Source organism: Boleophthalmus pectinirostris, unplaced genomic scaffold (assembly GCF_026225935.1).
Source record: "Boleophthalmus pectinirostris isolate CB_2022bp ecotype Guang Dong unplaced genomic scaffold, ASM2622593v1 HiC_scaffold_12, whole genome shotgun sequence".
In the NCBI taxonomy this organism is placed as follows: domain Eukaryota; kingdom Metazoa; phylum Chordata; class Actinopteri; order Gobiiformes; family Gobiidae; genus Boleophthalmus; species Boleophthalmus pectinirostris.
Genome location: NW_026571018.1, coordinates 21644103 through 21669378, shown reverse-complemented (window position 1 = coordinate 21669378; position 25276 = coordinate 21644103). Strand labels below are relative to the sequence as shown.

Sequence of the window (25276 nt, the reverse complement as noted above, 5' to 3'; positions counted from 1 at the left end):
GGGCCTGGCTGCTGGACTGTTGTGTTTACTTAGCAAAAACCTTCTTTGTCAGCAACTCAATGTGCCATCAATGTTAATAAGAGCATAGTGAATATGCATTATGTGGTACAGGGGACAATGTGAGGCAAGAATAATGTTGCTATTTAGGATTAAATGGAATCATAAAGCTTAGTCTAAACCCCAAAAGGCCATTATTGAGAAGGTCCAAAGCCTGGATAAATGTGTAATTCAAATAAAACATAATCATTGACTGTAAGATTTTTGCACCTGTTTACATCAATGGAAGTAGTAACCCACAGAGAAAAAGTTTACACACATGTTAGGCCTATTATATAACACAACTCCAGCAACCTCCTGTTGTATACAAGTACAAACTCCACGATGTCATTAGGAAGGGCTTCACGTTGTATTGCAATTACAGCTAAAGCAGTATTTACAAGATACAAAATATGCAATGGTTACAGTTTTGAATGAGCTGTGATTTGTAATTTCAGATTTTATTTATACATATATATTATATATATATATATATATATATATATATATATATATATATATATATATATATATATATATATACACAACAATTTTTTTTTTGCCTCAATTCAGTCCTGGTTTTGTCCTCATGTTTTTGTAATGAAGAATAAATCAGCATTATCATTGTTGTTTTTGAAGTCCTTTAGTCGTCCACGTAGGATCCATAGCAAAGGAGAAATTCAGTTCTGTCAACTGGATAAAATATATATATTTTTTTATCAAATAAATTTTGCAGCTGAAGAATTGAACTGAAGAAAGGTAAAATATTCAATCAAAAAAAAACTTTTGTCCAGTTGACAAATTGAATTTCTCCTTTGCCATTGTCATTGTTAACAGTAAAAGATACAACATGGGGACAGAGATAAGTAACATTTATGAAATTTTAAATCTTTCATACAGTGCATGAAGAGGTGGACTAAGGGAGTGTCATGCCACCCACAGCGCTCAGCCAAATGAACACTATGGGTGACATAATACTGTTTTGAGAAGAGGAGTGTGCTAAACAATGCTGTCAATCAAACCTGTTGCAAATGCTAGCTGGAGCAACTTTGGGGAGAGAAGGAAAAAGATTTGTTTGTTATTAATGTAGAGATCTTGATTTACGGGCAATAGCAAAATAGGTTTAATATGAACATTTTAAGACCAAAATGATGAGTCTGACAGCAGCTGTTACGAAGAGAGGGGCCATGGGTTTTCAATAGAAAGTGAACTGGAGTTGATGAATCCGGAAACATGCCCATGCTCACTTCCTATTTGGAATGTAGTGGCTAGTGTGTTAGCTATGTCCATTTATATATATACAGCCCCTTTAACCTTTGATATTGACACATGGTTTTTACATAATCTTGTATAATATATTGCAGAATATATTTGTCTGAAGTTATACATAATATAAATATTGCATTCTTTCTTTATTGCACAGCTGTAGTAAATGCTTAGCTATGGGTTTGAGCGTACACTTTTCATTTAGCTCTAAAAGACATAGTGGACACCATAACAAGCTGTGTGCAGCGACTCTTCGCCTTGCCCACTCTCTCTCCTGTGAACTTGTCAGCGACGCTCATCTCCATACCAGCCGCTGACCTACCGTAATAACCCTGATGTATGGCCACAGTATCTGACCTTTCCCACAATCCCACAGTGGGACAACCTTCACCACCTCTGATTTTCCTCCTGCACCCCTCTCGCCCTCCTCGCCCCCCTCCCCCATGCACCTCTCTATTCTGTGCACCTCGTCTGGCTGTACGCGCCACACTCCACTGCCCCTATGAATGTTAATGTGCTGATGGGAGAGGGAGGGGGAGCGGGTGGGATTCACCTGGAATATACATTAGCTCTATAGATGGTGTTTTTGCATGTTATTGTACACACTGAGCTAATGGTTTCTCCTGTCAATACAAGTGAAAGATCTGGCCACAAGAAGCGACATTATTAAGAGTATTTATTGCTTAAACAGCCAGAGTGTTGTATTGATTTCCTATAACGCAGAAATAACTTGCCAACTGAACAATCACACAAATGTTTTGAGACAGATAGTCAAAATTTCTGGCTTCTTGAAAACAGATGATGCCCACGTTTAAACAAGTAAAACCTAGATGTGCCAGTGATGATGACAGTGTTACTTAATCTTTGACCTTTATGGAACCTTTCAAATGGAGATGGCAGATTAAGTCTCTATGACACCCACTGACAAGGTGCAGACGTCTCCCTGGAGACACTCTTTACCACAACTGTGGGCTGTACTAGAATGTTCCACAATATGGCATTAAGTAGATCTAGTTTTTATGTGTTCAATTACAGCATATTTTTATTGCTAAAGAAAAAACATGGATTCTTACTGTGATCAGGGTCACCTCTCCACAGACTGGTTAGTGCTGATACTTGCTATAGATGCAGCTGAAAATGTGAGTACTGTGAAACATTCTCAGTAAAGCAAAATGATTTTATGATTCCAATTTATGTACGTTTTAATAAAGTCTAGTTCAAATATAAGAAACTTGCATAAATGTCAATGACAAAGGATGCTGTACACAAAGGAACTAAAAGGCTATAATTAATAATGAATATTTGTGACATATGAAGGCTAGGGGCTTTAAGGACTAATAGGTTTTCTGATAGCAGGCTTGGGCAGTATATTTTAGCATTGCAACATAGACCCAATGCCTTACTGGAGATGTGTGCTTCAATAATGTGTTTTAGGCAGTTAATATGAGACGTCTGCTGGATATTCTTTCGCCCATTCATGGTGTGAGGACAAAAGACATGTAGTTCTGAAGAATCCTCATGTGCCACTGAAGTAATGACCTCCTCCACAGGCCCATGTGAGAAGTAGCCTATCTCACTGTGAAATAGACTCCTCAATATGAGGCCAATGCAGAGGGCCAGGCGAGATGAGATGATCTCTTCAGTGTCTTGAATGCAGAGCTCAGAGGAGCAGCTGCGCCTGGTACAGTGTCTCCTCTTTGTCACTCCCAAAAGGCTCTTGTTTTCAGGCGATAATCAGACAGACAGGGGCTTCGAGAGGATCTGGATCTGCTCTCATTTCAACTGTTGCACACACACTCATGAACACACACACTCATGAACACACACACACCCACGAACACACACACACACACTTAAATTGGGATCTGCCAACTGGGTCAGGTCTTTGTCTCTCAAGTGCTGTCAAGTCACAGAGAGTGTGAATATGGAATTATGGGCCGCCTCAGAAGCATGATTGGGTCTGCGCTCTGCTCTGTCTTAATTCCTCCATCTCAAACTCACAAAATGATCCTTATTCCCCAGTATCAGTCTGGGCACAAGCATGGAACCAATGTAAACTGGGGAAATGCAAGACGTATTATTGGAAGACAAGGAAAGTTGAGGAATTACACTGACACTGAAATTGCAATACTGCAATTCCTGGTTCTATTTATTAACTCAACTAGTCTCAAAGGGGAGGGTCCCAAAGCACATATATGCTGCTAAGGACAACTTGTCAATCTCCAGTTCTTTCCAGGAGTTGTCTATAGGTCTAGAATACATCCTAATGCAATGATTCTGTTTTATGGGAATGACTGATGGTCCAAGCTTCTTCATTAAAAACAAATATTCTTTTAAATAAAGTGAGGACATGAGCTGGATGTTTAAAACATTTTTAATCGGTATTCCAATGTTTTAGGAGTTCAAGGAGAAAGTATATTAGTAAGTGGAAGTTTAGCCATTATATTGTAGCACAATGATAAAAAATTGCCTATTCAAAAGTTGTTTGCTTGCAGAAAAGTTAGATGTACTGTTTAGCTTTAATGATTACCTTGTTCTGTACATAATATTTTATTTATGTAGGTTATTTTCAAAGAAGGGCACTATAAAGTAACTAGGAATGTCTTTGGTCTTCATGATGAGACTTGGGCGTCTTGAACCATAGACAAATTGTTAGTATGTTCCACAAGGATTTAGTTTTCCAATTTTTCCCCGATATGAAGTGTCTAAATGACAGACTTCCATGCAGAGAGGAAGAACATTATTGTGCAGTTTGTCAGTGATTAAAAGAAGAATTAGCCGACCTAGTGCGCTACCTCAAATGAGCGAAAACCCTTTGGGACAGCACACAGAGCAGGAGGCACACTTCCAATTATAGCGCCAAATGACTCCTTCTCATTCTGGGCGCCGTATAATTGTGGTGGGTATTGGGTGCATGCAACTCAATTTGTCTTACATATTTGTTGGTAGGACGGTAATAGAGTTGACAAAGCCATGGGAATTAAATGAAAGAATTAGAACAAAATAAAAAAGAAAGAAAATGAGACAGATTCTTCAATATTTGTTTGATCTGCCTCAGACGTGCTAAGACGGTTTAAGTTTAGAAGTCAGGAAATAATAGAGCTTTAATCATCGGTGCTTGAGGAATGGGAAGACTATCACTTTCGAATAATCAGGAAACGCATCCCCTGAGTATAAAAGACTTTGTACTAAAATTAATGAGTCTCCCAGTTATGTGAATATCTGTCCCAAAGATCATCAGTACATGGAAATCATGGGTTGAATAAGGCCAGTGTTTTGGAGAGGACACAGGAGGCACATCTGGGGGCAGGAGAGCTGAAGATGCTGGAGTGACAATACTGGAAAGGATTAAGATTGAGAACAGGGATCATTATTTTAGATTGTGATGATTTGAGCAATTATTGAAAACTAAACAGAATATCAACAACAACAAAAAAACAAAAAAAAACAACAACAACTTGTGCCTACCAGTTTCATGTCTATCAGTTTGGCTTGATGATAGAAAAATAAGCAATCTTTTTTAATGGGTAATGTATAATTGACTTTTATGAGCCATTAATGTTTATACTGGTGTTCCCTCGCTATTAGCTTACATCAAAATTGTATTTTCACTGATTCATGCATGTTTAGGTAATCCGTTATTGTTCTGTGTTCATGGCTTGAGTGGTTTGAAAATTGTTTTCACCTACCTCCTATCCCCACCCACTGCCCTGCAATTGCAATTATTCTAAATCCGTCTTTGAAATACATGTCTTCTTTAAAAGTCCTATATTACACAAAATTGACTCTTATGAGCTTAAGACATGTTAGAATGCTGTTATCTCATCTAAAACATACCCAGAGTTGTGTTTTGTTCATTGACACGTTTGAGTAACCCTTTATTATTAGTCTGTCTATATCTCCAAAGCTCAAAATGCTCTACTCCACCTTGGTAGTTTTCAAGTTAACAGCTACTTTTTACATTTTGTTCAGTAGAGATGGTCAAATTCAGGGCTGAAATTTTCCAAATGTTCCTAGTGAATGTGTATGGATTTTAAAAACACAGTGGAGCACTTGCTGTATTACCACAGAAATCACAAGGTGGAGCAGAGTGTTTTCTGTTCGAGGAAAGAACTCAGCCTAAATGTGCAGGGTTTGTGTGTTAAACATGAGTGAACGAAACAAAACATAACTTCAGGTATATTTTTGATGAGGAAACATGTTAACAGGTCAGAAAATGAATAGTTGTTAGAATGAATTATCAAGAACCCGTTAAATTACATAGGATTTATTTTCTGAAACACATTTAGAGGTCACTGTTGAGGTTACGGTTGATAACTCTCATTCTACACAAGAAAAGTCCAGTCAAATACAAAGCAACTGGACTCAATACAAGAAATTAAAGGCACAGCACTATAGGAAGCATTCACATGGTTTGTGCACTCTCACCATTATGTACCCTAAAAAGCCTGAAAATTACAACAATTATTAACTTGCCTTTTCAGTTAGTCAAACAGGGGAAGGAATTTGCAATTAGAAAAGTTATCATAAAAATAAGTAACATTGCATATACATTAAATAGATCATTCATATGTTACATTTAAATTTGTTAAATTTTAAGACAAGTAACGCTGAATAAGAAGTAACTTTTGTTCTTTCACACAAACCTTTACACTCAAACCCAAAACAATTACCCTAAAACATCCAAAGAAACTAACAGAGGTAAATAAATCTTTTAAAAACTTAAATCGTAAATTCAGAGACTGGAAACTACAGATAATGTTATCAAAATATGAGGTACTACTTAAAGAGGCATTGTGTAACTTTTCTGGTGGACAGTCCGTCAAATGCTTTTCTCCATGGTAATGGATTGTTTCACAGTATGGTAACTTTCTGTCTTCATGAAGACCAAACCAGACCAAGTTACAGGTCAGATCTGTGGAGAGGCAATGCCACTTACAGTCCAAATGCTTGTTTTTCTAAGTATTTTTGAGCCATAAACCCACCTGTAATTTAATAAATGTAAGGTAGAGCGGTTGAATGTCATACTGTGGAGCATTCCAGGCAGAGCAATGACATATCTATAGAAACAAGCAGGTGGAGGACCCCCAACCAAAAAGTTACATAGTGCACTTTTAACTACACCTTAATTGCCTTAATAATGCATGAACAAATTTAGAATGAACAAATAGTTTATTAAGAGTGATTCTGGGTAAGCAACTACTTCATTATGGGCTTAGTAGTTAGAGTAGTAGTTGCTTAATAATGTCTTTGTTCATTGTGAATTTTGTTTTTACTCATGCTTTTTAAGGCTATTAAAAGTGTAGATATTATAAAGTGTTACCTAATATTAACATTTTTTGAATTATTATCAATACCAATACATTTTGACACATCGTATCACGTAACTTTCTGGAGGGGGCATGCCACCTTGATTTAAATCCAAAGAAAAGTTGATTTATAACTGTAAACTTATAAATCTTCATGGAGACTTGCAAGCCAAATTACAGGTTAGATTTGTGGAGAGTTAACTCCACTCACAGTAAGAATGGATGTTTTTTCAAATATTTTAGAGCAAAGAATAACACCTGTAGTTGAATAAATGCACGAGAGATTTGTTTAATACCATACTGTGGACAATTTAAACCAAAGCATTAACATCTCCATGGAGACCCTGTCCAGAGAAGTTACACATTGCACCTTTAACGATGACAAGTCTATAATATAAATTAAGTTAAAATACCCTATAGAGTCAGGTGTTTACCAAGAGCGTGGCCTCACTTTGCACCTTCCTTGTTACAACTATGACTTTGTGCGTGTAATTCTATTCATCAGATGCGTGAGTGAGGCGTAGTGTGCGGAAACATGACGGTAAAGTGCAGCATATGTGAACTGTTTGAGTGTGAACAGAAGGGGCAGCTGTGGTTTTGTTGTGTGGCGTGCTGCCCATGGCTCACTGCAGGGAAACCTCCACAAGCCCCTGGTCTAAAAAGAGACGCTTCCCTACTCCCTGCTGGGCTGTCCTGTCCAACTCCATTATAGTGTTCCTCGTCTTTCTTCAGTAACTAAGTGCTCCCTGCTTGATTGTTAAAATTCCCTTTTTTCTCGCCAACGCCCTCAGGAAAATGTGTTGCCTTTTGTCGATTCGTCGGTCATCAAAGCGCTTGCCAGTCTAGAGCAAGCGTATGTCAAAAACCAAAGTAGTGCCGAAGTCATTATCTGAACTGCATATTTAAAAAAACAAGGCAGCTGATTATCAAATCCAAAAAATATCCTAGGCTATAATCTTTCTAGACACTGACAGTTATTGGTAGCTCTTACATGTACAAAATACACTAATCAGACATAGACATAGATACATTTGTAGAAGTCATAGGGATGGGCGATATGCCAAAAAATATGATCACAATTTTCTTAATGCCAGATCATAATTTCATTTTAATAATGTCATCCTGCTCTTGAGAGTTAACTCTTCGCTGTTATTCTTTAAATCCTGTCAGTCACTCAAACCAATACAGAAGCTGACCAGTACGAGGAGTGGGTAGGAAAATGTGAGTTATTGAATCAAAACATGACAACATCTTCAAAATTGCACATTGACAAAAGGAATAGTTCATGATTCGATTTCATTGCCATATCGCCCAGCCTAAAATAGTCACTTGTCCAATATTCAGCTCCATAAGCATCAAGTGTGATGTACTTTGCATTGTATCATTGGATGCATTGGATCCAGCCTTTTTCTTTACAAGAATTTAGCTACAGCACATTTATCAGAAAAATGCGGATCACCCTTTATTCCTGCTCATGAGCATTACCAGTGCACTGCCCTGCACTGTACTTTTATCAATCTCTATTCTCTACAATAGATTTCAGAACTTTTGTTCAAGTGAATTTAAGATATTTGGGGATCACAGCCAACAGTTCATTAGTAACCAGAAAACTGCTCAGGACTTCATGTTGGCTCCTCCATACTCAGAAACAGAATTTAGTCCAGGGGGGAACGATAAGGGGACAGAGATTCGCTCCTGTTAGGATGAGGCTGATTCCATCGTGGACAGGATCCGCACCACCTCGGCTCTTTGGGTCGGGGAGATGTGCTGAGTCATGTGAACGATGGAATCCATGGCAACTTCAGGATTGGCTTGGACAAGGCTAAGAAGGAAGAAGAGTGATAACATGTAAAATAAATAGAAAAAGCAACACCAGTTTGGGAAGTGATTTGTGTTTTCAGAAATGTTAATTGAGGAGTAAAACGAGAAGACTATTCTAATCTATATGACTACTACTACTACTACTACTTTTATATTTCTCTACTTTAGTATTCTTTGAATATTGAACACTCGCCTTGCAATCACAGTTCCAGGTTTGTCTACATTGTCTGTAGTAGTAGTTAAAGTTGTGGCAGTAGTAATAGTAGTGTTAGTAGTACAAGAAGAATTTCTGAAATTACAGAAGCACTAAAGTAATAGTGTTCTGAAATAAAGTTACACTGTAAAAAATTGAAATATATATTTATTATGAATATATAATTATATGCAGCATTTTTTCATCCACTGCAGTGGTTAAAATATAAAATGCAAATTACCTGCGGATCTGTTTGAGAATATGGTCTCGGCGGATGTATTTGATGTTCTCATCGATGACAGAGCGGGCCCCCTCTTCCTCAGTCAGCTGTTTCTCCAGCCAGATCACTACCTCCTCATTGTTGTCCCATAGATAGGCCTATTAAAGCAGAAGAAAAATATTATTAATAAAATGTATATTTCAGAGAATTAATGAATTATACTAAGTAATTTGAAACACTATTTTGCATAAAATAACTAATTTAATTACTAATTTTATACTTGCAAACTTGCAATCAAATGCTTAAATCAAAGTTACATTATGGAGCTCTGCTGTTTTTCATACAATACAAGTGATAGGAGATGTTTTGTTTGTTTGTGAAGTTAACATCAACCACACCATGGAGATGGACCTTTGCAGTTCAGTGGCCTTGTGGACCGGGCCTTGTGGTAGAATTAGTATTCATGAGTGCTGGCATCTCTGATCCCAAACAAAGCGCGGCTTGAGGGCTTAGCAAAGATTTGGGGGCGGAGGGTTTAATGGGCTCTTGGCTTTTTTATGAACAGTCCTGCTTGAGGTCCACAAGAACATTTAATGCCCTTATTAATCATTTTTAATCTGTTTGCATTTAATTAAGAAACAGCGTGTTGCTCTCCTATCAGCACGTGCCAGGGCTGTGATTAATTGTGGCTTAAGACAGCGGCTCCTGATTGGGGTAATGTATGAGCTAACAAGAAGGCCAGTTCTGAGGAGACGTGAAAATGGCGGCTGGCGTATGTCAACCCCGTAGCTGCTCCACTGAGCCTCCGATGGAGCCTGAAGGTACTGAAGGGAATTTCTCAGAGGGATGTTTGTTTCATTTACCTACACTTATCGCTTCATCTGGACTTAATCCTGATGCTTTCATAGGGATGTGCGCCTCAGATCAGGCTTTGAGGATAAATAATTTCAAGAAAAATGAGGAATCTTTTGTTGGTATTAAGAAAATGTGCTTTTAGTATTTTTCTTGGGAAAAAACATACCTTCACAGCCCCTTCAGCCTCCACAAACCAGCGCCGCAGCATGGCCTGGATTTGTCCGTCCGTCAGCTCTGTGTTGGCCAGATGGATCTTTCTTTTCACTGTGTCCTCCAGCAACAGCCGACGCAGACGCCAATAGAAGAACTGACGAGAGGTCTGCCATTCAAGTATGTCCTGAAGATAACAAACATCTTTATTTTAATTTTCTGACATAAATACAACATGTAATTAAACATATACTTTCGAGGTGATGTTTGCCATTTCGGGTAAATGTTACTTTAGCCCTTGTCCAGGTCAAAGTACAGGGTTTTAAGTCAGATATTTGGTAAAAAAAACAAAAACAAATATGCATATCTTACAATATAGAGTAGAAGTAGAGTCTTCTCACATATCTGGCAATATATCATAATCTGAGTGTGTTCCCTAAATCTTTCAGGCTACTACATTTAAATTCAGCCTTTAAGCCATTAGCGAACATGCATTTAAAAGCACTCTTTACAGTTCATCCTGACTGCCATCCATCTGGTGGTGTGAGTGTGTGTTTGTGTGTGAAAGATGGTGGTGGGTCGTGGGCCTGCCTCAGGCGCCGCTGTGGTTGCTAAGGTGACTGACCAGGGTCATCAGAAGATAATTATGAGGACGAATGTCATAGCCCGCTGAGACAAAACATTATTCACCGCGCAGGTGCAGTCGCTGCTAGACTAATGCTGCCCTGTGGCTTTTTAGGACACTCATGTGTCGCTCTATTGTACCACTGTATATGGACAAGAGACAGACTTTAACTCCTAAAATATAACAGATACTGCATACAATTTATATACTGAAATAAATGAATGAAATATTCTCACCGTAATAACACCTTTTTCTTGCATGCGTCCGGGAGTATCATGAAGATCTGCAAACTGCACAGCCACTTGGTGATAGATGGGCAACAGAAACTCCTCACGCTCCTTCAACTTGGTCTCCAGTTCTTTACGATCAGGAGGGCTCAGCTCTGGAGTTCCTGAAAAAATAATTACATTTATTTTGTAAATATGTATATTCTGACTTGCTTAATGTTGTAGAAGTTTTCAGCTTGTTCAAGAAAGGGTGGAAGTAAAAGGCTGGAAACCAACTGGATGTCTTAAGCAGGAGACGTTTATTTACCATCAGTAATATGGGCCTGGGGGGGACTTGAAAAGTCAACATGGTATGATTTGAAAAGTGAACATAGTATGATCTTTGAGTGTTCAAGTCCCTTGACTCTGCTTCTAAAGTAGGAGGTTTATAATGCAAGTATGGTGGGCACTGGTTACACAGCAATATGCCACAATTTAAATAATAGTATGCCAATGGTATGCCAAGGGAAGATGTTATGTCATTATAGCTCCTGTGAGTCGAGTCAGTGTTAAACTGAGAGATGTGTGTGGAGGATAAATTACTTACATTCTCTTACACTTAAGCAACATTGGTGTCAATCTGTTATAGACTATAGTTAGTTTCTTGCTCTAAGACAGTATGTTTCTCCCTGTGCCATTCTTATCTGGGTCGGTTTTGATACTGTGATCTTTTGCTTCATCACTACTGAGGCCCATTACCACCCGTATGACTCATATTTAGCTGTGCAGCTCTGAATTAGTTCCTGTTTGCTGTATTTTGTTTGTTGCTGAGACCCCCTCGGCAGCTGTCACTATAGACTGATTTCTATCAATTCCAGTCAGTAAACCCTCCAAACTCCTGAGACGGCGCTGCAGCACAGTTCCATGGAGCCTGGAGGAAAATCAATATGCTGTACAGGAGAGATGTGATTGATCTGAGCAGCCTGTGATTGACACTTGTCCCGCGGGAGCACAGTCAAGATGATACAATCAGCCATACACAACAGCAGCACACATGCGCCCACTTGATATATGGCAGCGTCTTAAGGCAAAAAGGGCAGGAGACAGCACTGGAGATGAGACACCACAGAGATACTTGTAAAGAGCTATAATTACAAATTGAGTGGAGGGCTCACCTAGTCGTTCAGCCAGGCTCATATAAATAGGGTCTACTCGTCTCATGGTCTTCACAAGATCTTTCCTCCTAAACTTGATCTCCACTGTTCCCTCAGGCTCCAGCACTCCTCCACTAAAAAAACAAACAAAAAACAAAAAAAACAAAAACATCTTGCATTAGTTTAGTGAGTATTACCTGAATGAATGCTGCAAACTTGGTCATTCAAATCTGCTAACTATATTATATATATTATTATTTTCAACAAGGGCTTTTACATACAACATACCGACTATCCTTGTCTGCATACATCTCCATGTGGCGAGGGTTGATGGTGGGGTCAATGACCACCCATGAGCCCCCCCTCAGTTCTGCCTGTGGAGGGATGTACACCAGCACCGGCTGCATGTATTCTCTAAGGCCATCCACAATGTAAGCTCCAAACTTCAGCACCTGGTCGTACATGTCTAAAAGAAAGCATGTTGGAATATAGAGGTAATGAGGGGTGTAGTTTTGATCATAGTTGGTGTATACAATGGAAAAAAACATCAACATCAAGACAAGATAAACACCAAAATAAAAATGTATGAAGAAAAAAAATCTGATGAATGCACCTTTCATTCCTCCAGAAAATCCCCTCCAGTTAGCAAATACGATTAGAGGTAGGCCCTCCCTGTTGAAGTCCTTGATGGCCTGGGCTGTTTTAAAGGCAGAATCAGGGAACCACACTTGTCCCGCCTGCTGAATTATCTGCACACAAGAGAAAAACTGCATCAGTGCATGGCGGCGCATAAATGTCTACAAACATGTTGCGCACACACAGACTATGCCCTACCTTGGCTTCGGAGTCCAGGTTGGCTGGATCAGCAGGGATGGACAATTCCACTGATCTAGTTTCAACTGCTACCACTCCAGTTGGTATTCCTCCTAGTCTGTAAAATTATGCGAAATTATGCGTACTGTTAATTTGATATATTTTTAAACAAAACAATAATACAATAATTTGAACGTACCTTGCTCTGCCCACCACAACACTCTGTGCCCAAGGTTGCATGACTTCCATAAAGGAGCCGTGATCGAAAAAGCCATTTTGCCAGGAGCCCTTTGGTGCTTTACAAAACAAGGTAGATGTAAACAAATGATCTAATATATATAATGAAATGTTGAGTTGCATTATTTTAAAACTGTACACGTTTCCTTTTGAATGTGTAACCCGCCAGCCACCATGATGGATGACTGTGAATGGGCTTGCTCAGCTCTTTTTCTGCTTGCACACTCCGACAAACACAGCCCGCCTTGGAGGTTACCATTCAATTAAGCCATTTTACTCATCTCTACTGGAAATGTTGACTAGCTTCCCATGTGGTCCTAAATCTCACTCTTGTCTGTAATTACACTGATTAAGATATAGCTGGACTTAAGCTGGAAAACTGGAGTGCTAGTGTTTGGGTAAATTGTCCTTTTTTCAACACCAAAAAAAAAAAAAAATGGACCAATGCCGAGATACTTACACTGGCTAGGACGCCCTGCCAACATCCAGCGAGGGTCATAGGGAGCTTTAGTAGGAACAAAATCCACTGGGCGATCTATAGGGTCTTTGGCAGCGATGACAGGTACTGGGCTTGTTTTACACTGCAATCAAATCACAATATTGGTTTGGTAATGACACTCAAAATGCACAAAGTTGTGAAAAGAAACTTTTAAAAATTTAAAATCATACCATTGGCATATAGGACAACCATTGTAGAAGGGTGAAGACTCCCTCAAAGTCGTCACATACTGTGCAGTGAGTCACGCCATTGTTATGCATGATCTGAATTCCACCAAGCTGGTTGTTGGATGTGTACACTTCTCTGCCCAGCACCTGTAAAAAAAAAAAGTTAAGGTTAAGGTTACTGTAACTTTTCTGTTTTAGTAACCACTGTCTGCTCTTCTCCAAGGAAATGTCATTGCTTTGCTTGCAATGTTCCACAGTACGCCATTAAAAATATCTATCTCCATGGAGACAAACAAGGGACTCTAGGAAGGGATATTTACATGTCATTAGAGACGAGTCCGCTCACATACAGGTTTTCATTTTTGAGCAATAAAAGAACCTGTAATTTAATTAATGCAAGACATACATAAAATGGCATATGGTGGACCTTTCAGACAAGTAACAATAACAGTGCACAATAACAAATATAACTATATAGACCTCTTTCACAGTTAGCTATTAAATTTTAATGGGCATTTTCTTTTGGTTTATTTCCACCAAGGTTCATTCAGAGTTTAATCGTAGTTTTGAATAGATGGTGTACAAGTCACCAACCCTCTGGTCAGAAAAACGGTAATCTAAAGCACACTATGTTTCTTCTAGCTGCGTCAATACAGACAATCAGTGGTTTGAACCCTCTCCATCCTTGATAGCCACAAGCATCTCTGGCCACCAGCAGTGGATTTATACTGATTCATTCGACCGACCTAAATGATCTTAATATTAATCTTAATAATATTTTACTTTTAAATATGGTTAAAATAATAATAAATAAAAAGCTCTTGTAAATTTTTATTTTTCTGTAACAATGACATATAAAGTGCAGAATTTCTTGTGCCCTAAAAGCTGCCTCTGTGCCAACCTCTGGCCATAAAACCTTCCCACCCTATTTTCATAAGAACAGGTGGCAAGACCCTGACACGCTCGCCATAAAAATCAGACAGGAGCTCAATCCCTAGCCTCAGCTCTCACCTTTCCAGCCATCATTTACTTTCTTTATTACCATTAATGGTTATGTATCTGGCTGCAAATCTAGGGCGCTCTCCTAAAGCTGTCAAGAAAGCCAGCGGCCCCGAGAAACATTGCAGTCACCTTGACATACACAAAACCCCTCGTGCCTCTGGCCATTGGCTGCCTTCATTAGGATTCCACAGCAGAGAGAGGGTGAAAAAAATCGGACATGGCTGGGGGGCGGAGAGGGGGAGCACTAACTGTAGGTAACTCACTGGGGTATTTGTACTCATAGTTACTATCCACTCGCCATGAAAATAGGAGATTTTCCAGCAGTTAATGAAATGATGAGCTCCGGGTGGCAGGCACCCAGCCCTTCATTAAGTGTAAGTTAATAGCATTGGACTCTAAAAATGACCTTTGAATAAATATTTATTTCTGCTTAAATTAGGGCAGAATTTGTGATAAACAGATAATGTCACTACAATTTGTTATGCAGGTATTTTCATTCTGCCTTATTCCAGCAAATGCATGAATGTAGTTAAATCTGTTTATGTGTCCTGTATGTACAGTAGATTTTGAATAAATTCATAGCTATGACACATTACTATATTTAATTATTTGAATTAGGTAAAAATATTTTCTCAATACCTAAAAATAATGTAATTGAAAAAAAAGTTGAGTCACACCTTTACTTTAATTTATAACATTTGGTACAATTGGTATATGAAAATATAACTCTGTAAAATAGCAAAAATAATCATTGTTCCCATTGCAAATTTGCTTTCCACTCTGAGCTGGACACTTCATAATAATGTCATTTAATTGCAAATAGGATTAATTGTCCCCTAGTTTTAATCCCATTCCCCATGAACATCATTTGTGGACAGTTGTCAGTATCCGTTAGTGTAGATAACCAGTCAACCATTGGAGCTACACAAAAACAATGGGGTTCCCGGCGAATAGGCATGTCATCACTTGAGCTATCTGCATGATTTTTTCCATCTCCCAATATGTCATCTAATTTGGAATAAATTTGTCGACACTGACAAGGAGTGAGAATGGAGAGCGTAGTGGAGCGTGGAGGAGGCATACAGTACAGAAACAGGCAGACACAAAAACAATCTGCCTAAGCAAAACTTCTCATTTTGATTAAAAACAAATGATATGGATGTCCTGCACCGTAGCCTCTGGCATGTCATTCCATTTCTATGTAAATACAACTTCATGCTTTGCTTTCAATTATTTCTCTATAAGTGGCAGTGGGGTGTGGGGGATGCAGTAGACCACAACAAGGCATACTTTGGATTATAGTATATCCATTCATTCATGTAATAATTCTACCAATATACAAAATACCCATCTCCCATCGTGTGTACTAATTTGGCAAATGGTTATTTATATCAGGCAAGAATGAAAGGACAGGTGGGCAAAACAAAGAGGGCAGAAAATATGGTATGGTGACTAAAATACGAGACAGAGCTGAAGATGCTTAGGATAGGCTGAGCATCAATAGAAGATAAAATAGTATATAAGGCAAGATAGAGAATACAAGAGCTGGTGCCCTGTCAGTAGACAAGTCGTTTAAAAGGGTCACTATGGGTCCACCATCTTCCACAGTTTGGCATTAAACATATCCATCTTGCAAGTCACCTCTCCAGACATGATCTGTAACTTGGCCTGGTGGTGTCACCTGCTTGTCTCAGTGTAGGTAATCATGTTTAATACCGCATTCCACTTATTCCACACAAGGCAATAACATTTCCATGAAGACAAGCAGGTGGCAGACCCTCCACTAGAAAAATTACTTTAAAAGGTGCACTACGTAACTTAACACTCAAAGGGAAAATGAGTTTTGCATTTGTGAATTTACATATGTCTGATATATTCTTTACCTTGTTGAGTGCCCCGGCTCCAGTTAAGATAATATGTGAATTGTCCACTTGAATAGTTCTCTGCCCAAGCCTCACCAGATAGGCCCCAATCCCTATGGCCCGACACGTGACCTATAAGACAGCAAAACAATAATAATCATAAGCAAGTGGCTACACTGAAATCAGATTAAGCATGTAGAGGGAGCATTACTGCATGGACAATGTTGTGACTGTCGTCTTACCAGGTTCATAGTAATAACCTCTTCATAGGCTAGAGACGACTCTCCAGCAATCATCCCTGAGCCTTTGAGATTCTCCACACCGAGCCCCTCATCCTTCCCAATGATGTCTGTGATCTTGTACCTGCATAACAACGCATTTTCAGTCACACACATGAATATTCATCTGAACAGAAGATTCTAATATACTTTTATAACCATAACATTGAACATGGCATACCTGGATTCTCCCTCATCTTCCACATGTTCACAGTGCACCGAGTTTAGAGCGGAAACCTTTTTGTAATCTTGTGGTGTTAGGTACAGATACTTGAAACCCTGCAGAAGAATTTCAAATAAAATCACTTAAGGTAGATTTGGTAAAGAAGGAGGCACAGTGGCTTGGGGTCGATGGTGGCTGAATGCAAACAAATATTTTTTTTATATTTAAAATGTTTTCAGGATTCTAATCAAACTTTGACTTAAAATTTGTGAGTCAAAACAATTTCAGTAGGCTAGTTTCCCACCTTTTATATTCTAGCTTAATGTTGCGTTGTAAAAGAAAACTACACAGAGGAAAGAATAACATAATTGGGTGCATCTGACAGACACTGGGTTAGGCCTTTCATGATAACAAAACTGAACGATATATTGTAATAAATTGTAATATTTGATATATTTAATAAATGATAATATTAAGAATAAAATAAATAAATAACTGAATGTACCAATAATTAGCCACTTATTCAAACACTATTACAACTTCTTTCTATTACCACAAAAATACCCCAAATCTCCCTGTTTTTGCAAAGAAATTGTCCACAAGATAGGTATTAAGCCCCAAAATATAGAGTACTAGCATAACGCAATAATGAATTATTGTGACAGGAGTACACTGGTCATGTAATAATGCAAGTGGGCAGTCATTTGTGTAGCTCACCTTATATGGGTCATCAGGATCTTGCCAGGCTACGTGGAACATGTGCCGTATCTCCTCTGCCAGGCCGATCCGAGCTCCGCTGTTGGCGGCGATGTAGATGCGCGGAATGCCACTCTCTCGTGCCATTTCCGATGCTCTCAGAAACAGCATGTCCTCCTGGGGTCCGAAAGAGCCAATCTTGTGTGTGATGTCATTACTTATGACAATAATCTCACGGCCTCCAGGGTACTCTGGAGTACGCAGGGTCATCCTCCAGGCAACCATTCCAATCTGAAGAAACAGGACAAATATATACAAATATAATTTTAGCCTCATTATGACATCAAATATCATCCACAAACATTGGCTCTTGTGAATGTATGTTTTAGCATATTTCATACTTAAAGTAAATTAAAAGCAAACTCAACTGTTAAATGCATGGAAAGACACTATTGCACTGTGACTGATTTATGAGGATTCCCAGACCCCCGGAATAAAATATAAGTTTCACTCTGTGCTATGGAACAACAGTCTAATGCAAGCCTTTTAGACAATTTGCTATATAAAGAGAGCCACCTACAGAGGAAAAGGAAAACTGCACTTAACAAAAGGAGGGTGACAATGGCGCTGTACCCGGCAAAGTTGAAATAATTTAATTTAATCACGTCAGGCAATCTCACTAACCTCATTGCCTCCTGGAAGTCTGTTCATCTGCACCAGCTGGCCCTGTGGATCCAGCACTAGCTCTGTGAACGTCAACATCTCAGACGGTAGAGGGGGTTTGGGTAAATTGGCAAAATTCTGGGTTTGCTGCCACAACTTTTTTAAAGCCTAGAAAAACAACAGAAAATACATATTGTCACATAAATAAATAACATTATAGTCCTTCAGATTATAAAAATTATATACTTACCTGTCGGAACATTTCAGGGAAATCATAGACGTAGGTGGTGCCCAGAGACTGTGCCTGGAACCTCTTGGACTGCAGCAGATCTTTGGTCACATACGGCGTGTTGATCAGCATCCCATGCAGCGGACCTTGTTTATCTCCATATGCTTGAAACATAATCTAGATTTAAAAAATATATAGAAAAGTTACTTTTAAAAATTACAATTCTGAAATTCCCCAGAAGTTGAAAAGGGAAAAGAGGGATTGCTGCACATGTAATATTACAAAATTATACAATGAACAGTATGTCAAAATAACTCAATTAATGCCTACTGGGATAGTGTTAAGACCTTACATTATTATGTGTTGTGCTATTTTTACCCCAAGAACTGAGAATTGACCGACATTATAGATGATTTGATGGCTTGATAACCAAGATGAACATGTTAAAGCTATGACTTTCCTTGTCAAGTAAACTCCCTATACCATAGATTTCCACCTTTCAAAATACAAAAATGGATGAATACTGAATTTGCCCCACCTGACCATCTTTGGGCCCCACCTGTCCCGTCCTAGAGTCAGTGACCTCCTTATAGAGGCTGATGTCCAGGTAATAGCCCGATTCATTGGTCAGAAACAGCCGAATGGGGATCTGTTTTCCAGTTGGCGTCAGGCGGATGTTTATTTTCAGCTCGGCTTGAAGGACACGCAGCTTCCACAGTCGACTGCCATATCGCATCACCATAGAGCGAACAGACTCTTCAATCTGGAAATAAAAAAGTGATGCAAGAGTGATAAAACAGCCATAGACCATAACGTTATGTCTAATTGGGGTAATAAAATGTTTGATTTTCTAACTTTCTGCTGGTTAAATCAAAAATTGTGTTAAGCCCAGCAAGGTGAATGTTTTTGTAATTTTAGGCACTACAAAAAATAAACTGAAATGACTAAAGTTACAAAATAGTACTTGTCCATTTGATTAACCAACCTTTGAGGGGTCCATAATGACAGTGGGCACAAAATTGAGAAAGATATGGTTGCAGTCCGTTCGCACAGTTGTGTTGTTAAATGCTACTTCAAGTTCATCCATGGCTTCAAGTAGCAGCCGCTCTGCCTCATTGTGGAGGTACTCAAAAGAGGCCTCCTAATGAAGAAACAAGGGTGATCAAACACAATTCAAACCTTTATAATTCACCTGACTCCATTGGTTTACTAACCTTTGTGACCAAATCAGAATGTCGAATGATAGCTCGCACAAAGAAGCGGTAATCTGTGACCTCTGCACCCACTTCTACCCGGGCTGCACCCAGGTACAAATGCATCTTATGATTGGCACATGGGATAGCGGTCAGTGCAAAATTACGCATGCGATTAAGCTCCAACTGGAAGGCAAGAGCTGGCTCCAAGTGACGATAAATCCTGTCCTCTTCAAACTGAAAACAGAAAAAAAGTTAACATTTTAGAATTACATATCTAATTCTCCTTTCTTCTCCCTTTAGATTACAAAGTTGGTCTAAGACTAGAAAGATGCCTTGAGCTTGTATTAAGTAAATGAAATCATGGCAAATCTTAATCTGGGAAAGCCGCTAATGGGTGTCATTTCTCTTAAATGGGAGACATAATTACAGAGTTCATTACTTTAATGAGTTTCTGTGGTGTCAGTGCAGGAAACTATCAGGGGTAACGGAGGGGAAGAACAGTTAGTGGCACTGATAACAATGAAATTCAACACCCGGGGGGCGTGAAAAAGTTGTTTTGAATTGAGAAGGCCAGGTTTTGATTAGCTTGCAGGTTCTATGCATTATTCAGGCTTTTTAGACTATGTTTTTACATCTTGGCATTGTCTTTTATTATGTATGTGTAACTTGAAATCATTTAATATGTGGGAGGGGGCAGAATAACTCCAATAAAATAAATGTATTATGTCTTAAAATAGTAACCGCTAACATTTACATAGTTAATTAGTTCAGAGTGAAGTTAAAATGTGAGCTCTACGGACATGACCCTGATGCATGATTAAAAGCAAACAACATTTGCTTTATAAAATATAATATATATATATAATATAAATAAAAGCATTCAAACGTTTGATCACCTTGTCTCTGGCACGGAATGTGAAGAACTTTGGGAATTCTCTCTGAATTAATAAAAAAGAAAAGAGTTAAAAACAAGTTATATTTAGTATACAAAGTATTCATTTTACAAGCAGTTCAAGAACTTATAGGATCAGAACATTGTGATTTGACACTATTCTGCAAGGAAAAATAAACTCTTCTTGCTTTTGGAGAATGGAGCAGTCTTTTGCAATATATATGCTCAGTAAAATCAATGTCTATTCAGTCAGACATACATAATTGCAGCAACAGCTTCTCATGTTGCACTGCTGAATTAAACATGTCTTTTTAAGAGCCATTTGATCACGTGAAAAGAGCAGAGTCTGTGAGACAAGATATCACACTTGCTGAGACAATGTCTGAGTGATTGCCAACCACCCTCATCATCAAACTCAAAGAAACATAGTCTAGTGCACAAAACTGTTCAAGTCTATAGCTGTGATTCAACAACTTGATCTTCGCAATGTATGAAGAAATATTTGGGGTGAGCAGAAAATATAACAAAAAGTCAAGCTATATTAGGAGTGCCATTGGGTTAGCATGATTAGCTCTTACTGAGAACTCTGGTCCTATCAAAAGGTAGAAATCAAAGGCTATTGTCAAGATGAAGGCAACAGGACAACGGCATTTATCAAAATCTAATCCTCGTCTAAATTACCTGCCATTATCATTTTCATTTCAATGCAAGTGGGTGTTTTGTGGATAATGGGTCAGACCTGGGGAGATACAATGAGGTCCTGCGTGCTCAAAAAGGCACAGCGTGGAGCAAAAACAGCATGTTTGTGGGTTCAATTTCGGTCATTCTTACTCAACGTGTTTGCTAATAAAACCAAAAGGCACAAATAAACCGCCATTTTGTGACCACTAGAACTAAATGCGTTTAGAAATTTTTATTGTGATGAGGTTTAAAGTAACATCTATTTTAATAAACTGTTATTTCCAAATTTATCTAGGCCTGTCACAATAACAAAATTAGAAGTTTGATATATTGCTGATAAATGTGAAGAATCCCTCAGTTATCCAGGCAGAATCCATGAGGAGAAAATTCAGTTCTGAACTGAAGAAGCAGCTTGGATGAGCTGCGAAACGTCTTCAACCAAATTTTTGTAAAGTCGACAAACTGAATTTTCTCCTCGTAGATGATAAACGATAATATTGCAACTAATGTATGCCAATGACCAGATTTAAACCACAGAAACTATTCTAAATCTACAACACTGTGTAAAAAATCATGAGCTGCAATAAATGAACAGCAAAATTAAACACTTTAATACCCGGTTTACATCTGTAATGAGTCATAGAAATGATTAATTCACCTTTTATGACTCAAATTGTATCATATAGCCAACCTCAAATTTTCCAGTAGTGTAAAGGCAAAGTATCTATGATAAATATTGATCCCCAAAATATATTGTTACAACTTTCATATATTGAACAATAAGTCAAAATAGCAATTATCATGACAGGCCTAACTGTATCCCCTACTTACATGAAATCTTTGGTCCACCTCATAGTTGATTTGCTTCCTGAAATCCTGTCAGCAAAAGTGTGCCAAAAGCAAGGCATGCAGGAAGAGATACAGAGACAACGAGCAATTAAGCAAAATTTTAAGTCACACAATACAACTACTGTTTTCACAGCATTGAGATGTGTTATGAATTAGTAAATACACCATTTCTGGAAAGGCAATTTAACATGCTGCTGCTGTAACGAACATGCAAGACAGTACTGAAAAAGAAAAATCCAAACACTTATCAGAAGGCTTACTTTCTGGGCAACAAGGAACGTCAGTCTGCGGATGCCATGTTCAAACAGCACGGATTTCTAAAATAGAAGTTAACAATTGTTGTTTACACTTGAATACTGAAGTAAAACTAATAATAAATGTATTGCTATAACTGTAATAACTATAACGGTATTGTACCCTGGACTGAGTGAACTCCCGGAACATGGCTGCCAGACCATCATCGTCAATGTCACTGTCCGTCTTTATGGCAACATTCAGAATGTGGATTGGCTCATCTTGAATGCTCTGAAAACAAATACATTTTAAGTGCACGTGAAATCTAAAATCTAAAATAATTTTGTCATAAAAACACTTATAACATTAGTGATTATAATGAAATCATGTTTATCAAATGATCTTTTTACCTTGTTGTCTTCTTCACCATATAGCACTGGATTACCTCCCTCTGGAAATGTTGGACTTGGTGGTGGAGAGTCAGAAAAACAGCTCAACACATCTGTAATGTTCCTGATAAATATTTCATTTTAGTTTTTGGGCATTAGTAAAACACAAAGTATAAAGTTGTAGAGATATTTTTTACTTTGTGAACTCCTGGAAGCTGCGGAAGGACACCATTGCTCCCATCCGTTGACATGGAGGAGTAAAGGATGAGTCTAGCAGAACGTCACTGACACTGGCCACATGTACCATGCCGTAGTGGTTGAGATTGGACGAGAATGACATCCTATGAATTAAGTGAAAACCTTTATTAATTAATTGAACAAAAAAAAAGCATGGCTGGCTGAAAAGACTGAAAACACCTTCTCGAGAACCTCAGAGCAGTTTTACGTCCACAGCTTTTATTTCTTTTTTTCTGCACTGAACAATAGGGATTTTTAAACTGATTGAGGTTCAGATGTCCACCATTAATAGTGATCAGAGTGAATGAGTGATATGTAACAATGTGAACAATTTGTTAGTATAGACATAATAAAGAGCAATACACCAGCTCCCCAGCAGATATTTCCACACAGTAATTAATTTGTTGTGTTAGTCCCAATCGTGGAAATCCCCAAGAGATTTCTTAAAATAAAACCTTTGGTCATCAAACCTTTCCAAAGAATCCAATACTGGGCCATCAATCCTTTCAGAATTCTCATCCTTAGCCTTATTATTCTGTTCATTAAAGTCCTGTGATCTAGATTCCTCTATCCTTAACTCCAAGGCTCTTATAAAATCCCGGACCGGAGCAGAAGGTTTCCTGGTAAGGCATTGATCACACATTTCTAGTCAGATACCTGAGTATTCAGTTACCTTACACCACAACATGTATACAGGTATTATAAGAATCACATACATTCTCAAAGGCACACACACAAGACACAATCATTGACTCTAAGCTAAAGGCTGTGACATTATATCAGTTGTTAAAAATTAAGTAATAACATGAGCAAGTTTTTCAAAACAATTTTTTTTTGGTTTGGCATATTCAAAATCCATGTTTTGGCCATGCAGGCAACTAGCCTAAATTTGCTAGTAAACTATGCAATAAAAAGAATGAGTACAATACCTGTTTAGAGTGGGGATGTTCCCTCTGCAATCAAACAACATCAGTTACTACGTGGTTAGTAGCAAGCAACATGAGGGAGACAGTCAGTTTAAAGAAATGTGTGTTACTTGTGTTTATGCTACTAGGTTGTGTTGTTATTACTAGGTGTTGATGTAGCAGTGAATGTGGCTGTGAAAGAATGAAAGTGAATCGTAAACACACATTTTGCTTTTGGATTGTTCCCTTCCAACATGCATAAGATAATGACACTACCTCATGCTGTTATTAGTTCACAATAGAGAAATGCAAGTGTTAATTCAAGTAAACACAAAAATGAACATGCATTCGTATGAGTTACATGTGGCTTTGTGAAACCAACCTGCTACTGCCCATAGCTACTATATAGAACCACATACTAGTACAAGAAGAAACTACGATAAGGGCAAAGCAAAAATGTATAGGAACATGTCACACTCACACATAAAGATACAAAACCCTGGCACAAAATAATTATTAAATCATACTAAAGAAAAATCCAAGTCTGATCTTGCCTTTTTTCTATGTCTCTGTAAACAGTTTCAGGATATTTAATTTCACAGACAAGTCACATCAAAAAAACAATGTAAGCAAGAGCTTAATAATATATATGCTACAAAGTTTTTATACCAGTATATTAGAAAGTACTTTGGATTATTTTAAGTAATTCACAAAGTGTCAAAATGTGGATTAGATTGTTGTTGTTGTTGTAGTATGCATTTCAAATACATACTGCTATAGTAAAACAAAGACAAACTGCTGTAAATGTCTGTCATGACATTATTTACACAGTATTTTGTAATTAATAAAGACAAACATATTTTCAGAGTGCTAAATGTCAAATAACAGTACATAGTTATTCTTATTAAGAAGGTGTATAAGTGCTGAAGATGTGCTTTGTGATACCTGTTTGGATGGGAGGTGGGGAGCATGAACTGGAACTCTACTACACATGTGTTATCCTTCAGTTGTCTGTGCTGGACACTGTTGAGCTCATAAGCAATATAGGCTCTTCGCACATAAACCTGCCGTTTGAAAGGTTTTTATTATGAACTTCAATAAATTAATAAAGTCAAAAGAAATAACTAAAAATGATTGTATTACCTCTAGAGCAGCCATCCTTACCACCTGATTACTGTGGTAGAAAAAGTTAGGCAGAACATCAAAGATGGAGGTCTCTGACAAGATCAGTTTCTAGAGATGAAAACAAGTATTAATACAGAAACACTTTCAAATATTTCTACCAATTCAACTTTCATACCTGAAGGTTCTCTATGCAGAACTGGTGTCCATACATGTCGATGGCAGACAGGAAAATGGACTCCACTTGGTTGTGTCGAAGCTCATATGATGGTAGATGTGAAGCTATGAGGACCTGTAAAATAATATAAAAAAGTGTTATTCACAATA

The 25276-nt window shown here is 38.1% G+C and overlaps 1 protein-coding gene across 6 annotated transcripts in view; it reads right to left on the bottom strand.

Moving 5' to 3' along the window:
• Positions 1 to 5553: 5553 nt before the first annotated feature.
• acaca (acetyl-CoA carboxylase alpha) overlaps positions 5554 to 25276 on the bottom strand; it is a 35784-nt gene continuing 16061 nt past the window's right edge. For 2 of the 6 annotated variants that reach the window (XM_055148209.1, XM_055148208.1), the window contains exons 25-54: positions 25128 to 25241; positions 24971 to 25060; positions 24773 to 24891; positions 23852 to 23875; positions 22883 to 23026; positions 22707 to 22809; positions 22480 to 22587; positions 22323 to 22379; positions 22045 to 22089; positions 20537 to 20578; positions 19659 to 19874; positions 19430 to 19585; positions 18983 to 19207; positions 18466 to 18621; positions 18237 to 18383; positions 17574 to 17843; positions 16875 to 16972; positions 16658 to 16778; positions 16437 to 16547; positions 13555 to 13698; positions 13346 to 13466; positions 12848 to 12944; positions 12670 to 12766; positions 12449 to 12584; positions 12124 to 12301; positions 11857 to 11969; positions 10712 to 10866; positions 9867 to 10037; positions 8867 to 9003; positions 5554 to 8433 (exon numbers count right to left, since the gene is read on the bottom strand). In XM_055148209.1, coding sequence (XP_055004184.1) covers positions 8310 to 8433; positions 8867 to 9003; positions 9867 to 10037; positions 10712 to 10866; positions 11857 to 11969; positions 12124 to 12301; positions 12449 to 12584; positions 12670 to 12766; positions 12848 to 12944; positions 13346 to 13466; positions 13555 to 13698; positions 16437 to 16547; positions 16658 to 16778; positions 16875 to 16972; positions 17574 to 17843; positions 18237 to 18383; positions 18466 to 18621; positions 18983 to 19207; positions 19430 to 19585; positions 19659 to 19874; positions 20537 to 20578; positions 22045 to 22089; positions 22323 to 22379; positions 22480 to 22587; positions 22707 to 22809; positions 22883 to 23026; positions 23852 to 23875; positions 24773 to 24891; positions 24971 to 25060; positions 25128 to 25241 — 3819 coding nt within the window. In that variant the 3' untranslated portion in view covers positions 5554 to 8309. Of the gene's footprint in view, positions 8434 to 8866; positions 9004 to 9866; positions 10038 to 10711; positions 10867 to 11856; positions 11970 to 12123; positions 12302 to 12448; positions 12585 to 12669; positions 12767 to 12847; positions 12945 to 13345; positions 13467 to 13554; positions 13699 to 16436; positions 16548 to 16657; positions 16779 to 16874; positions 16973 to 17573; positions 17844 to 18236; positions 18384 to 18465; positions 18622 to 18982; positions 19208 to 19429; positions 19586 to 19658; positions 19875 to 20536; positions 20579 to 22044; positions 22090 to 22322; positions 22380 to 22479; positions 22588 to 22706; positions 22810 to 22882; positions 23027 to 23392; positions 23543 to 23851; positions 23876 to 24772; positions 24892 to 24970; positions 25061 to 25127; positions 25242 to 25276 lie in introns of all 6 variants that reach the window. The other 4 variants (XM_020933589.2, XM_055148210.1, XM_055148211.1 and 1 more) reach the window with 4 other exon arrangements.